At 46.7% G+C, this 13,646-nt stretch overlaps 1 protein-coding gene across 6 annotated transcripts in view; it reads left to right on the forward strand.

The window, feature by feature from the left end:
* The window catches only part of znrf3 (zinc and ring finger 3), an 82,662-nt gene extending 71,359 nt beyond the window's left edge, over positions 1-11,303 (forward strand). For 5 of the 6 annotated variants that reach the window (XM_064353686.1, XM_064353688.1, XM_064353690.1 and 2 more), the window contains 6 exons: positions 871-1,002; positions 2,764-2,874; positions 3,702-3,869; positions 6,248-6,350; positions 7,319-9,058; positions 9,766-11,303. In XM_064353686.1, coding sequence (XP_064209756.1) covers positions 871-1,002; positions 2,764-2,874; positions 3,702-3,869; positions 6,248-6,350; positions 7,319-9,058; positions 9,766-9,821 — 2,310 coding nt within the window. In that variant the 3' untranslated portion in view covers positions 9,822-11,303. The remainder of the gene's footprint in view (positions 1-870; positions 1,003-2,763; positions 2,875-3,701; positions 3,870-6,247; positions 6,351-7,318; positions 9,059-9,765) is intronic. The other variant, XM_064353687.1, reaches the window with a different exon arrangement.
* Positions 11,304-13,646: the final 2,343 nt, after the last annotated feature.

Consider the following 13,646-nt stretch of genomic DNA (forward strand, 5'->3'; position numbering starts at 1 on the left):
ATATGCAGATAATGGAAGATGCTGTATCTATTCTAAACAGCTGCTCAGCCTAAAATGGAGGGATCTGGTTGTTCCCACAGGCTCGTGGGAGTAACAGGCTGGGTGTGCTGCTTGCGCTGGTGCTCGTGGAGGATTATCCTCAGTACGGCTGTAATGCCTTTCATGCACAGCACAGGTTTTGCCCTTAACACAAAATTCTGAAAATATATTCACAATATATTCACAATATATGTGAATATGAAAAATTATTGCCAGTGTGTCAGATATTGCTGTATTTGAAATTCACTGCTGTGAAATATTTATCTGTATATTTTCAATATGTTTAATACATTTTTTGCAATATATTTCAGTAAGAGAAAGTCAGTTTTACAGAAGTTGGAGACCTCGGTAAAGGAAAAAAAAGAAAAAATCAAACTCTAGTATATTTCTGTTGGGAACGTGACGTTAAAAAAAGAAACAGAAGTATGCATTTCGCTGGCATTTCCCGTGGTTTTGTCAAATTACAGACTCCGGCAGCAGACTCCAAAGAGAGACGGGACGAGGGGAGAGGTTGACTGCGTCCAAATTCAGAACATGCAATTCGTCCCCCCCCTCTCTCTGTCCCTCTCTCTCTCGCCCTCTCCCTCTCCCTCTCCCTCCCTCTCTCTCATGCTCCAAACCTGGGGGTAATTTCCAAGCCTTCGGGTTTTTTTCGTTTCCCATGACCCTCTGCGGTTGGCGCGGGCCTCGTCCGTCCGCGGGCGGTATCGACCCGGGCGGATTTTTTGCGCGCGCTGAGCACTGTGTGATGTCGGAGGGAGGAGAGCGGGGGGGGGGGGAGGGCGGATGAACGGGCCGCTTCCAATGCGTTTTTTCTCTCCCCCCCCCCAGCTGAACCAGGTCGCGGAGGACCCCCTGAAGAGGCCGGTGGTGTATGTGAAGGGCGGGGACGCCATGAGGCTGATGAACATCGTCAACAAGCAGAAGGTCGCCCGGGCCAGGATACAGCACAAGCCGCCGAGGGTAAGAGTTCACCGAAAACCTGAAGGGAGGGGTGTGTGTGTGTGTGTGTGTGTGTGTGTGCATGTGTGTGTGTGTGTGCATGTGCGTGATCATGTTCGTGCATGTATATGTGGGCGTGTAAGTGTGTGTGTGTGTGCATGTGCGTGATCATGTTCGTGCATGTATATGTGGTTGTGTAAGTGTGCGTGTGTGTGTTTCTGTGCCTGCTTATATTTTTGTAAATCTCTCTCTCCCTCTCTCTCTGTCTCTATCACTCTGTGTGTGTGTGTGTGTGTGTGTGTGTGTGTGTGTGTGGCTTGTTCTTTCTTACATAAATACATTTTGCATTTCATATACATGCATTCCCTGTAAATGCTTCTCCATTGTTATACAGGACATAAACAGGCCCTACATAAATAAATAGCCCCAATAAGAACATGAATAATTCAAAGCTATTCATTTTGTATTTATAATTTTTTGCTGTTTGTTTTATGAACTTTATACATCATTAGACTTTATCCATTTCCCACGGCTGCCAGGCTGCAGGCCTGTCTCTTCCTGGTGAGATGAGCCTTTTCCAGCGCAGTGGAGGCAGATTCACTATCAGAGCTCACTCCCGAGTCATCACTTTAGAGCCAGATATGCTCTGCAGCACAGGCTAAGCACCGTGCCCCCCCCCTCCCAATCACAGAATACGCCCAAAATGACTTTCATCTAGTACAACATGAATAAAATCACAATTACTTTACAGAACTAAGTAATATTGAAGAAAACGGTTTTGAGCCTAGCTGTCTCGCCGCTGCGCAGGACTGGTTCAGCTGTCAGCCCCTCTGTCGTTCAAAGGGGTAACTTTCATTTAACCTTTTAAAGTGTAAAATCGCAAATGTGTGATCACAGTGCTCTTTGCTGAACGCTCTAATCCTGATGCAAGTCACCGCTGGTAACTGAAAGCAACAGAGTTCTAGAACACTTTGACTTAGAATTTTGAGAAAACGTTACAAAAAAACCTACTCTTTCTAAGGGCTAATTCTGATCAGCCTTGAAACATTCTCTACGTGGACTGAATTGTTGAGGGAAAGAATGCAAGGAAGTTTAACAACAAAGAAGACTTCATTCCAGGCATTTAATGCATTGATTGAAATTTTGGGTCGAGGGTTCAAACCTGCAACCTCCCCTTAGCTACATCGCTGATCCTGTATGTACCAGAAATCCCACAGCTCATCGCAGAAGAAACAAGGCTGCAGACACAAGCGCCAAAACAAACATTTGCTCTGAATTGCAGTGTTTCTGACGGTCTGTCACAGCTTGTTCAATTCGGGATTGATTTCCCTGCGAAGCTAGCGGCTATGGCGGGATAAGAGCTGCCACATGGCTAGCGTCTAATCGTTATTATTGAGGGAAAAGGCATCTCTTCTACTGACAGCACTCTGCTGAAAACGCCCGTCTTAATTAGACGATGACACTCACAGCAGGCTTCAGTTCACGGTTGCTAGAATACCGGGACTATTTTAAGCATTTAAAAAAAAACATTTTGAAGAATTACATATATTTTTTTGGTATAGTGCCCCATTAGCTGGCTTTACCTCCAGTTTAGATCATATCGCTACCATGCAGAAGCATTGACTACTAATCCGTTGCCCACACGATGGGGCATTTTTTCTGTTTATTGCCTTAAACTGTGTGTGTGTACTTCTTTAAGTCTTTCTGGATAAGTGCTTAAAGTGCGATGTTAACTAACGCCCCCTTTGTGTGTTCGATTGCTGTGTCCCCCTCTCCCAACAGCAGCCCACGGAGTACTTTGACATGGGCATCTTCCTGGCCTTCTTCGTGGTGGTCTCCCTCGTCTGCCTCGTCCTGCTCATCAAGATCAAGCTGAAGCAGCGGCGGAGCCAGGTGCGTCTCGTTCTCTCGCCCGAGGAGCGCTGTTTCCCCGGGAAACGGGCCGTCCCAAAAACATTGAGCCGGGTCCTGGAGAAGTGCGCCAGGGTCCCGGCTTTCGGCTCCAGGGGCCAAAGTAGCGCGAAACGATCGCGTCGCTCCGCTGGTTTCTCTTCGGGTTCACGAGTCTCCGGGTAGCGACGTCATAAGTACACGGCACACGGTTGGTCGAACGTTGACCGGTGCCCTAGGTTGATTGGTGGGAACAGCTCAGTTGGCTGATGTCACATGCAGATGCGGAGGAAGTCCGTGGCTTACAAAACCAGGAAGTGAACTGGGTTAGTAATGCTCTGTGGGGGGTGAATTGCAGGGTTTTGTCAGCAGATAATATGAACAGTTTTCAGTTCTCTAGGTGTTCAAGGTATAGGATTTTCAAGTCACGTGACCTAGCAGTGCATTGTGATGTCATCCATTAATGCTGCCGCATGCAGCTCTCTGCAGTGAAGTGCTCCAGCTTCCTAAGTGCTCTGTTAGAGCTCCACTTCAGTAAGGCCTGCCTGCACGTGCTGCCATTCATTCCACGGAAGACCTCTTAAGAGGGAACTTCCTGAGTGTAAACAGTGCCTGCTGTGCAGGCGAGCGTGTGTGTGTGTGGGATGTGTATGTACTGTGTGTGTGTGGGTGGGTGAGTGTGTGTGTGGGATGTGTATGTACTGTGTGTGGGTGCGTGTGTGTGGAGGGGGTGTGTGTACAGTATGTGGGTGTGTTTGTGTGTGTGCGCGCGCGTATGCGTGTGAATGTGCGTTAATATAACTCCTGTGCGTTTCCTCCCGGTCCCTCAGAGCTCCATGAACAGGATGGCGATCCAGGCGCTGGAGAAGATGGAGACGCGCAAGTTCAAGGCCAAGAGCAAGGGCCACCGCGAGAGCAGCTGCGCCGCCTCCGACTCGCTGAGCTGCAGCTCCTCCTCCGACTGCGCCATCTGCCTGGAGAAGTACATCGACGGGGAGGTGAGCGCCGCCCCGCCCGTCCTCTATGCTCCCGGGGTCCTCCCTGTCCTCTCTGTCCTCTCTGCCGCTCTGCCTCTCTACCTGCCCGTCCTCTACGCTCCCGGCTCCTCCTGTCCTCTCTGCTCTGCTCTGCACTGCCCGTCCCTCTACGCTCCCGGGGTCCTCTTCCTCTCTGCCGCTCTCCTCTCTACCTGCCCGTCCTCTACGCTCCCGTCCTCCTGTCCTCTTTGCTCTCTACTGCCCGTCTCTACGCTCCGGGGTCCCTCCTGTCCTCTCTGCCGCCTGACACTCTACCTGCCCATCCTCTACTCTCCCGCGGTCCTCTCTGTCCTCTCTGCCGCTCTACCACTCTACCTGCCCATCCTCTACGCTCCCGGGGTCCTCCCTGTCCTCTCTGCCGCTCTACCTCTCTTCCTGCCCGTCCTCTACGCTCCCGCGGTCCTTCCTGTCCTCTTTGCTTCTCTATCTGCCCGTTCTGTATGCTCCCGAGTTCTTGTCCGCTACGCTTCTTCACTTGTGTTTCTTTTTTGGATCCCTGTGGATCTTCATCAGGTACTCACACACATACACACACACACACACACACGGGTATATAGAGGTCGCACACACTTCAGACTTTATAGCTCTTGCGTCTGTTTATGCTGGTAGATATTTGCAGAAGCCATTCGGTTTGAGTGCCCTGTTAAAGGCTCCAGTGGGATTTGAGCCTGCAAACCTTCTGTGACCTCGGCAGCCGGTAGTAAAGCACCGTGCAGTGCATCACGTTAATACAGGTCTCTGTGTCAGACCTCCTTTGATATTACTTGGGGATTTGAATGGCGTTTTCCTGAAGAAGGCTCTACCATATCCCACACGGTCTCAGGAGCTGCCGGAGGTCCCAGCGTACATTTTGTGTGACGCCTTCTGGTGGACAACCGATGGTGCTTCAGAGACACGATTCTTTTTTTCTTTTTCTTTTACTGTAATATGTTGGCATTTTTTTGGGGGGTGGGGGGGGTGGGTCTCGCTCGCCCACCCAACCTTTCGAGACGTCTCGGGATTTGCTCTTCGTCAGGCCTAAGCAGGTTTTTCCCAAAGGGTCATGGGGCCAATGATCAGCAATATTAATATATTTATATAAAAACATTTCAAGTGCATATATTTGAAATTTATATTAGCGTGCATTTACGTATATATGTGTGTGTCTGTCTACATACATTTATGCATTTACTTTTAAAATATTTTTATTTATTTATTTATTTGTTTGTTTTTGAAGGGAAAAAGTAACCTACTCTTATGCCTTTGTGACTGTAGCCTGTGCATACATTTATTTGAAAAGTATTTATAAAACAATGTATTTTTGCCCATGTCTGGCTTTGGTGTTACCCCCCTGGCCACACCATACTTCTGTTTCTTCCCCATCTGAACTCCAACCACTGACCGGCCTGCGTGGTGCTTTGAAGTGCCTAGCCGCACTCCCGCAGCTCTGCTGCCACCTGCAGGACGCCGGCGGAAGCGCACCGCATTCCCCGCATTGGTGTTTTCACACACTGCTGCTTGAGCTGTGCAATTCCGACTGCACCGCAGAGCTGAGCGCCTTAGCCGCAAGTCCACGGTCCTGACAGGTCCTGTTAAGCCCTACATGTTTCAGGACTTTATTTATGGGGCAGCGCAACATTTACTTTTCTTCAGGGCAGGACGAGGAGTCTAAAAATTCTGTGTAATGAGCGGAGACGGGACGGAACGGAGAGAACTTTTGGAACGCGATGCGAGAAATGCCTGAGATTTGAAAAGCCTGGAAGTCCCCCTGGCTTTTATAGAGAAAACAAGCCACGCGCACTGACAAATTCACTCATTCAAACGGACAGTTCTAAGCACACTGACCGCACAGCACTTTCAGACTTTTCCCTCAAGACTACCAGTATTAACTGGATACTTGACCCCATTTATTCTAGACTGTCCTGTCAAAGAATACTACATTTATATTTGTTGAATAACTTCAAAATTTGTGTGTGTTTGTAGAGATGTAACTATAAAGTACTAAGTACTAAGACAACTCATTAAGTTGTCTATTTAATGGGGTTTACGATTAAATAACCAAGTTTGTAATCCCCTGGAGTTTTTACCCGTAGAGGAGAAAGTTTTGTCCTTGCCTTTGCGAATGGGACAATCACGACATGCTTCACTGTCCTCCTCCTCCTCCACACAGCGAGGGCTGGAGTAGAACGATTCTCAGTAAAAGCCCGCTCTTCTTCTCACGGCCTGCTCTGTCAGACAGGCGTCTGCACGCTGGCTTCCCCACCCTTGACCCCCGACCCCCCCACCCCTCAGCCTGGAGTTTCAGGGATGTGACTGTCGCCCTCTCTCTCTCTCTCTCTCTCTCTCTCTCTCTCTCTCAGGAGCTGAGGGTCATCCCGTGTGCCCACCGGTTCCATAAGAAGTGTGTGGATCCCTGGCTGCTCCAGCACCACACCTGCCCCCACTGCAGACACAACATCATCGGTGAGCCCCGCGTGTGAGCTGTAAATGAGCAGGACTGTACATAGTTACTGAATTGGACTTTCCAAATTTGGGTGGGATTGGAGATGCCAAATTTTTTTATAAAAATTTTAAAAAACTACAGTACCCAAGAACTGCTGTGTCTGCTGTGCATTTCGGCATTTCAGTGACTAATTTACATCATTAATTTATGAGAGACGTGCAAGAGTGACGTGCACCTTGTTTCCAGGGCTTAAACTACCTGAAATCAAATCAAAAGGCACTGCTGCCCTCCAGGACTGGAGTTTGATTTCCGCGTTTCAGACAGGCGGCTCCTGCTGCATGCAGTCCCCGCGTTTGAAACCGAACGTCAGGGGAAAATGTTTCGTTTGAAGTACCAATCGAGCGCCAGGAACTGGCTCTTGGAAGCCTCGCAAACGATTGATGTGTTCAGCCGTGCACTTCTAATCTGGGCTTTGATTCGGTTGCTTTATGTGAGGAAGAAGAAGCGATTGAACTGTCCCTCTTTGCACTGCCTCTGCAAAATCGTTTGAGAGAGAGGATCTCGCTGGGTTCTTGACAAGTCAATTTTAAAAGTGGTCTGTAGTGCTGAACAGTGCAGCCTATAGCAGGATCCGACGTAGAGCTTCTCGCGTCTTCATTTGGAGCAGCTTCTCCTGTTTCAAAGCCCTGCTGTAGTAGGGAGAGGATCAGCGCAAAGCCTTCGAAACTGCTCTGTTTGTTTAATTATATGCTGTATTACAGGACGTTCAGTTCTCCGTTTTAATTCATTCTTCATTGTGTTACATCACAGTCGCTTAGCAGAAGCTCCTATATAGAGTGACTTACAAACGAGGAGAACAGCAGTGTTAGCCCGTAGTCAATTAGTGTTACCATGCATAGTGTTGCAATCAAAAGTAAATTTTAAGCAAAACTCTGTATGGTTAACGTCCTTATTTTTCACTCTCTTCCCCCCTCCACCTCCCCCACAGAGCAAAAGAAGGGGAACCCCGGTCCGGTCTGCATGGACCCGGGGAACCCGGTCCACAGCCGGCAGCAGCGGGTGGTCCTGCCCGTCCACTACCCGGGACGGGTGCACCGGGCGGGGCCGGTGACGGCGTACCCCACCCGCACCAGCATGGACCCCCACGGCAACCCCATCACCGTGCTGACGGTGGACCAGCACCCCGAGCCGGGCCTCTACCCGCCGCAGTCCTCGGCCTTCATCCGCGGCTACCCGCCCATCCACCTGGACCACGCCCTCAACCCCGCCCACCACTGCGGCCTGGAGCACCGCGGCCCCGCCTACCCCCAGCCCCACGGCTTCAAGCGGCCCAAGTTCCACGGGGGGCGGAGCTTCTCCCGGGCCGCCTGCTTCTCCCAGTACGAGACCATGTACCAGCACTACTACTTCCAGGGCCTGACCTTCCCGCAGGCTCCCGAGGGCCAGCCGGGGGCCGGGCCCCACAAGGGCCACCACGGCGGGCGGACTTTCCAGCAGGGCCTGCTGTACCCGGCCGTGGTGCACATGGCGCCCGCCTCCTCGTCCCGCCTGGGCGAGGCGGGCAGCGCGTCCGGGTTCAGCTGTTACCACGGACACCGGTCGGTGTGCAGCGGCTACCTGGCGGACTGCCCCGGCAGCGACAGCAGCAGCAGCAGCAGCTCGGGCCAGTGCCACTGCTCGTCCAGCGACTCCATGCTGGACTGCACCGAGGTCAGCAACCAGGGCGTCTACGGCAGCTGCTCCACCTTCCGCAGCTCGCTGAGCAGCGACTACGACCCCTACGTCTACCGCAGCCGCAGCCCCTGCCGGGGGTCCGGCGGCGAGGGGGCGGGGGCGGGGTCCGGCTGCCCCACCGCCCCAGGCCCCGCCCCCGGCCCCGCCCCCTCGGCGGACGACCTGCCCCCCTCGGGGGCGCCCACCCCCGGCCAGGACTGCCTCCAGGCCTCGGGGGACCAGCTGTCCGGCTGCGGCCTGGAGCCCGGGTGCAGCGGCTGCCCTTCGCTGGAAGCCAGGGAAACCAGCACCACTACCTCACCCGGGCCCCTAGAGGGCGCCGGAGCGGACCTCCGGAGCCGGGGCAGGGCGCAGGAGGAGGGGGCAGCGGCGGCGGCCGACCAGCAGGGGGCAGCGTCCTACAGCTGCTGCTTCGAGGTCCCGCCCGCCTCCTCGGAGGGCGTGGCCCAGGGGCAGGATTTGGGCGGGGCCTCCTTCCTGGCGGGACGTCGCTGCGCGCGGGGGGCGGAGGCGCGGTCGCCGGGCTCGCGGAACTCGTACGGCGCGGGCGCGGACCACGCGGCCTGCCCCCCGGAGGCGGCGGGAGGCTACGACGCCCTGCCCTGCTGCTTCTACAAGGAGCTGCGCGTGCGCAGGGGGAGCGGGGCGCGCTACCCGGAGGACTGCGCAGTCAACGTGCAGTATGCGCAGACGGACGCCGCCGAGCCGCAGGGCCGCTGCGAGCTCGGCCAGCGCATACCCATAATCCCCGAGGACACGGACTGCGAGATGGGCCTGGGCCCCGGGCCTGGCCCGCAGGCAAGCCTGCTGCCGGCGGGGGGCGGCGGAGACGAGGGGGGGCGGACTGGGGAGAGGGAGGAGCCCCGAGAGCTGCGCTTCCCCCCGGGGCAGTTCAGAGGTCAAACGTTTCTGCACGAGGAGGAGGAGGTGCACGCGCTCTTCCGCGCCCAGTGCCCCAGTTTCCACGAAGCACAGGGAAACGGCAAAGCTGCAGGTGAGGGTTTGAGCCGGAATGTCCCCACGTGAGGTCTTGCTGAAACAAAATGGTGTCCGCCGGCCTATCGTCAAATGGGAATGCTTTAGGCACTGGTAAAATGTGACAGACACTCCTGCAGATCCTGAGAATTTTCACTAAAATGCAATGCTAACGGTGTGATTTTATGATCATGTGAAAGATGTGAATATAGGTAAAAATGGATATTTATTTTAATACTGGCCTATAATATGCAGGAATTCGACCGGCTTCTGACAGGTTGAAATATTTAAAAGAATTAGTTTATCCATGTCTAATCTGTAGTGCCTCTCCTTACCTTAACCTACCAGCCTGACAGAAGTTATCTTTGAGCGTTGAGTTTCCACTGAAATTCTCCTGAAATTCTCATGTGCAAATGCTGCTGTTGGGGGTGGGGGCGGGGGCAGAATTGCACCACAGACCCTATTTGGGTCTAAAAGCATAGCAGCCCAGGAAGAAAAGTGTGTTCATGCACACACATTTGCTTGTTCAACTTCACGCTCCCAGTCCTCCTCAACCCCCAACCAGATAGCTTTTGATGACATCATCCCCTTTGGTGTGAGGTTTTATTGCCACCACAGTTATTCACACAGTTATTTCTTAAGTTATAGAACTGCCTTGTTCCAGGTTTCTGTCATGCTAATAAATACCCAGCTGGCATTGCTCTAAAGCGTATCTCTGTCTTGCAGGGTCAGGACCATTGCAACCTATGGAGAAAGACTGTGTAGCAAAGCCCAGCTTGTGATCTTCTCATGTTCGGATATACGGGAATTGCTGATTTTTTTTTTTGTTGTTGTTTATTTTAATATTATTAAGACTCCAATTTGAGCAAGACTTTTGAGGGTGTTTTTATAATATATTCTTATTTAAAAAAAAAGGATGCATGTGTGTACATGCATATGTATGTGTGTATGGAATATTAAGCTTCAACAAACAGAAAAAAGTGGTCATTTGGAGAGCTACCAAAACGCATTTTTCATTTTACAACCACCCAACTCCCCGCCCCCCTCACTGTGACCGCCATTGATCTTGCCAACCGGAGAACCAACTTTACCTGTTCTCTTCTTTTCGGCCGGATCTAGCCCACACCTGACTCTGCTCTGTGGGTGGTCTCTACCTGGCCACACCCCTCCCCCCCACCCCCCCCACTCTCAGGACAAATCTGCTTTTTAAGATGGTGGCTCTCTTGTGTTCTCGGCACTCTGGGAGTTGAGCTATTTGGGTTGAAGTGAGGTTTGAGTGAACTTGGCTCATTTACAAGTTTAGACCATCCTCTTTGCATGGAAAAGCTTCTCCTTCAACCCGCAATACCTCCTCTTATTAACGTATGTACTTACACAGTCAATTCAACAGCCCCTAACCACTTCTTGTGTACGGTGCACTTGTTCTCACATAAGCAGTTTCTCGAAGGCAATTTTTACACTCTTGTGTGTCAGGAAAAGGCCAAAGTAAAGTTTGTCGGGAGAGATCTGAATTCAACCTAATCTCCCCCAACAGTGTGTTTTGGAGTGAAAAGAAGCAAAATAATGCTCCGATTTTGTACTCTCACAAATCTGATGTTGTCAATATGCCTTTTGTTTGTTTTACAGACGGTTTTATACTGTTTCTATGAAATGTTTCCATACTGCTAAGAGTCTACAGTTTTAAAATAACCCTATTTATATGTGGACAATAACCCAGAGGTGTATATCATGAACATGAGAATCTAATCTGCCTTTACATAGAGATCTATACCCCGGATGGCATTTTTGGGGTACTTGAGTCACTATTTAATTTTTTTTATCATTTGTAGCACTTAAAAAGGATTGTATAAAAAGAAAACTCGGTGTACAAAAATTAATATTTTTTAATTTTCTAAATATAATTATCCATCATTACCATTCTACAATGTTTAAAAGGCTAGAAATCAATCTGTGTATATTTCTGTATCTGTATAACAGCACATTTCATTTATGGAAATATGTTCTCTGAATATTTATTTACTAATATATTTATCTCTAAGCCATGTCTTATGTTCAGAGTGTATGAATGTTTGAGGTTTTTTTTGTTTTGTTTTTTTTTTTCAGAAATCACTAACATGAGACTTTGTAAATACATGGTAATTGCACACAAAGATTAAATATACTCTGACCAAAAACTGATTTAAAAATTTTAGTACCATACAGTTTTGTAACAAAGTGTACAAAGTTCTGTAAAAAATATACAGTTTTATTCAAGTATATCAAAAGTGTGGTGTGTTTTTTGTCTACGTCTTTCTGCATCTTTAACATGTTCACCTAACATACGTGAATTTTACAAGTAAAGACATTATTTCTGATGCACTGTATAAATTTAATTAGTGATGGTGAGAAGGTTGGCACAATCGGTAAAATTGTTCTCAAGTCATGTACAAGTCCCCCTTGTGTGGTTGGGGGCTCCATCCCCATTTGGTGGGTTGAACAAGCAATGCTGGTCCCCTTTTTAATCTGGAAGTGCTTCTTGCTAAATGCTCAGGACTTCACCCACATTCCAGATTACCTGAGCATTTGGTAGATCTTATGTTGAAAAAGTAAAAAACTATAGGAAAATGAAATGATAATCTATCCATTTGGAATTTAAAAATGTCATGTAGATATAACATTCACAGTGAAATAAATTATAGAAACATGTTTTAAGAAATTTAGGATGCAAAATGTTTTTCAATGAAAAATGGCAAAAAATAAAATTACATTTTTTAAAATTCAAATGGATAGATAATCATGTTGATATGCCATCCACAGATAAATTAATAGAAACATGCTTTATGAAATTTATGATGAAAAATATGTTTCAATGGAAAACTGAAAAATACATAAGACTATAGTCTTATGCCATAAAAGTAAAAAGCACAATAAAATAAAATTACATTTTTTAAAAATTAAAATGAATAATCGTGTTGATATGACATCCACAGAGAAATAATTAATAGAAACATGCTTATGAAATCTATGATGAAAATATTTTCAATGGAAAACTGAAAAATACATAAGACTATAGTCTTATGCCATAAAAGTAAGCACAATAAAATAAATTAATTTTTAAATTAAATGAATAATCGTGTTGATTGACATCCACAGAGAAATAAATTAATAGAAACATGCTTTATGAAATCTATGATGAAAAATATTTTTCAATGGAAAACTGAAAAATACATAAGACTATAGTCTTATGCCATAAAAGTAAAAAGCACAATAAAATAAAATTACATTTTTTAAAAATTAAAATGAATAATCGTGTTGATATGACATCCACAGAGAAATAAATTAATAGAAACATGCTTTATGAAATCTATGATGAAAAATATTTTTCAATGGAAAACTGAAAAATACATAAGACTATAGTCTTATGCCATAAAAGTAAAAAGCACAATAAAATAAAATTACATTTTAAATTAAATAATATGTGTGATATGACATCAAGAAATAAATTAATAGAAACATCTTTATAAATCTATGATGAAAATATTTTCAATGGAAACTGAAAAACATAGATATAGCTTATGCCATAAAGTAAAGCGCAATAAAATACAATTACATTTTTTTATTCAAATGAATAGATAATCATGTTGATATATGATCCACAAGGAAATAAATGAATAGAAACATGCTTTATGAAATTTATGATGAAAAATGTCTTTCCATGGAAAACGGCAAAATACAAAAGACCATAGTCTTATGACCCAGATGTGAAAACGCAAACAATTTAAAACTTTTTTTATGAGGATCTTTTTACATTACCTTTTAATGTAACAACCAGTGAAATTAATAGAAATTGAAGAAATTTATGATAAAAAATTTCTTTCAGAGTAAACGTGAATATAGACAAAAACATTTTAAATGTCGTTTTTTTAATGCTGATAAAATGGTTAATTTAACACCCATGGTGAAATAAGCAAACTGGTTTGAGGAATTTTATCATGAAATGTCTTTGTGGAAAAGTACAAAATACATAATCCAATAGTCTTCATGTCCAAAATGTGGTCTTTTTAAAAAAAAAAATGTTTTTGTTAAGATAAAAGATAAAATATAAAATCAATTAACAACCGTGGTGGGGAAGAAAGTGAATACAACTGTTTCAAGAAATGTATGATGAAAAATATTTTTCTGTGCAAAACAACAAAATACATGACTATATTCTAATTTTAAAAAATGCAAAGATTTTATAAATGTAATTTTTTTATTCAGATGGATAGGTAGTAAATGAAAGCGAGTCACATTTTAAGAATATAATTATCTTTTATTGAAAAGCAAGTGAGCAGAAGGACTTGACAACATAGCCTTTCATTTTCATCACTGTGAACCCCCCAGTACTGACCGCAGAGCACTACACCTTCCTGTTTCCATTGTTGGTCCATATGGGAAACTGCACTATCGTTTCAATCAGTTCGGACCACTGATCCACTTGCCACAGGCTACTATACATTAATCAACCCATCCAGGCGATCTTGCACATACCTTTGGTTCTACATTTCACAATTTTACACCAGGTCTACTAATTAGCAGCTCAACAAGATCCTGAGCTGTTGAATGTAGTGTACATTGCTGGTATTGGA

Source organism: Anguilla rostrata, chromosome 10 (assembly GCF_018555375.3).
Source record: "Anguilla rostrata isolate EN2019 chromosome 10, ASM1855537v3, whole genome shotgun sequence".
In the NCBI taxonomy this organism is placed as follows: domain Eukaryota; kingdom Metazoa; phylum Chordata; class Actinopteri; order Anguilliformes; family Anguillidae; genus Anguilla; species Anguilla rostrata.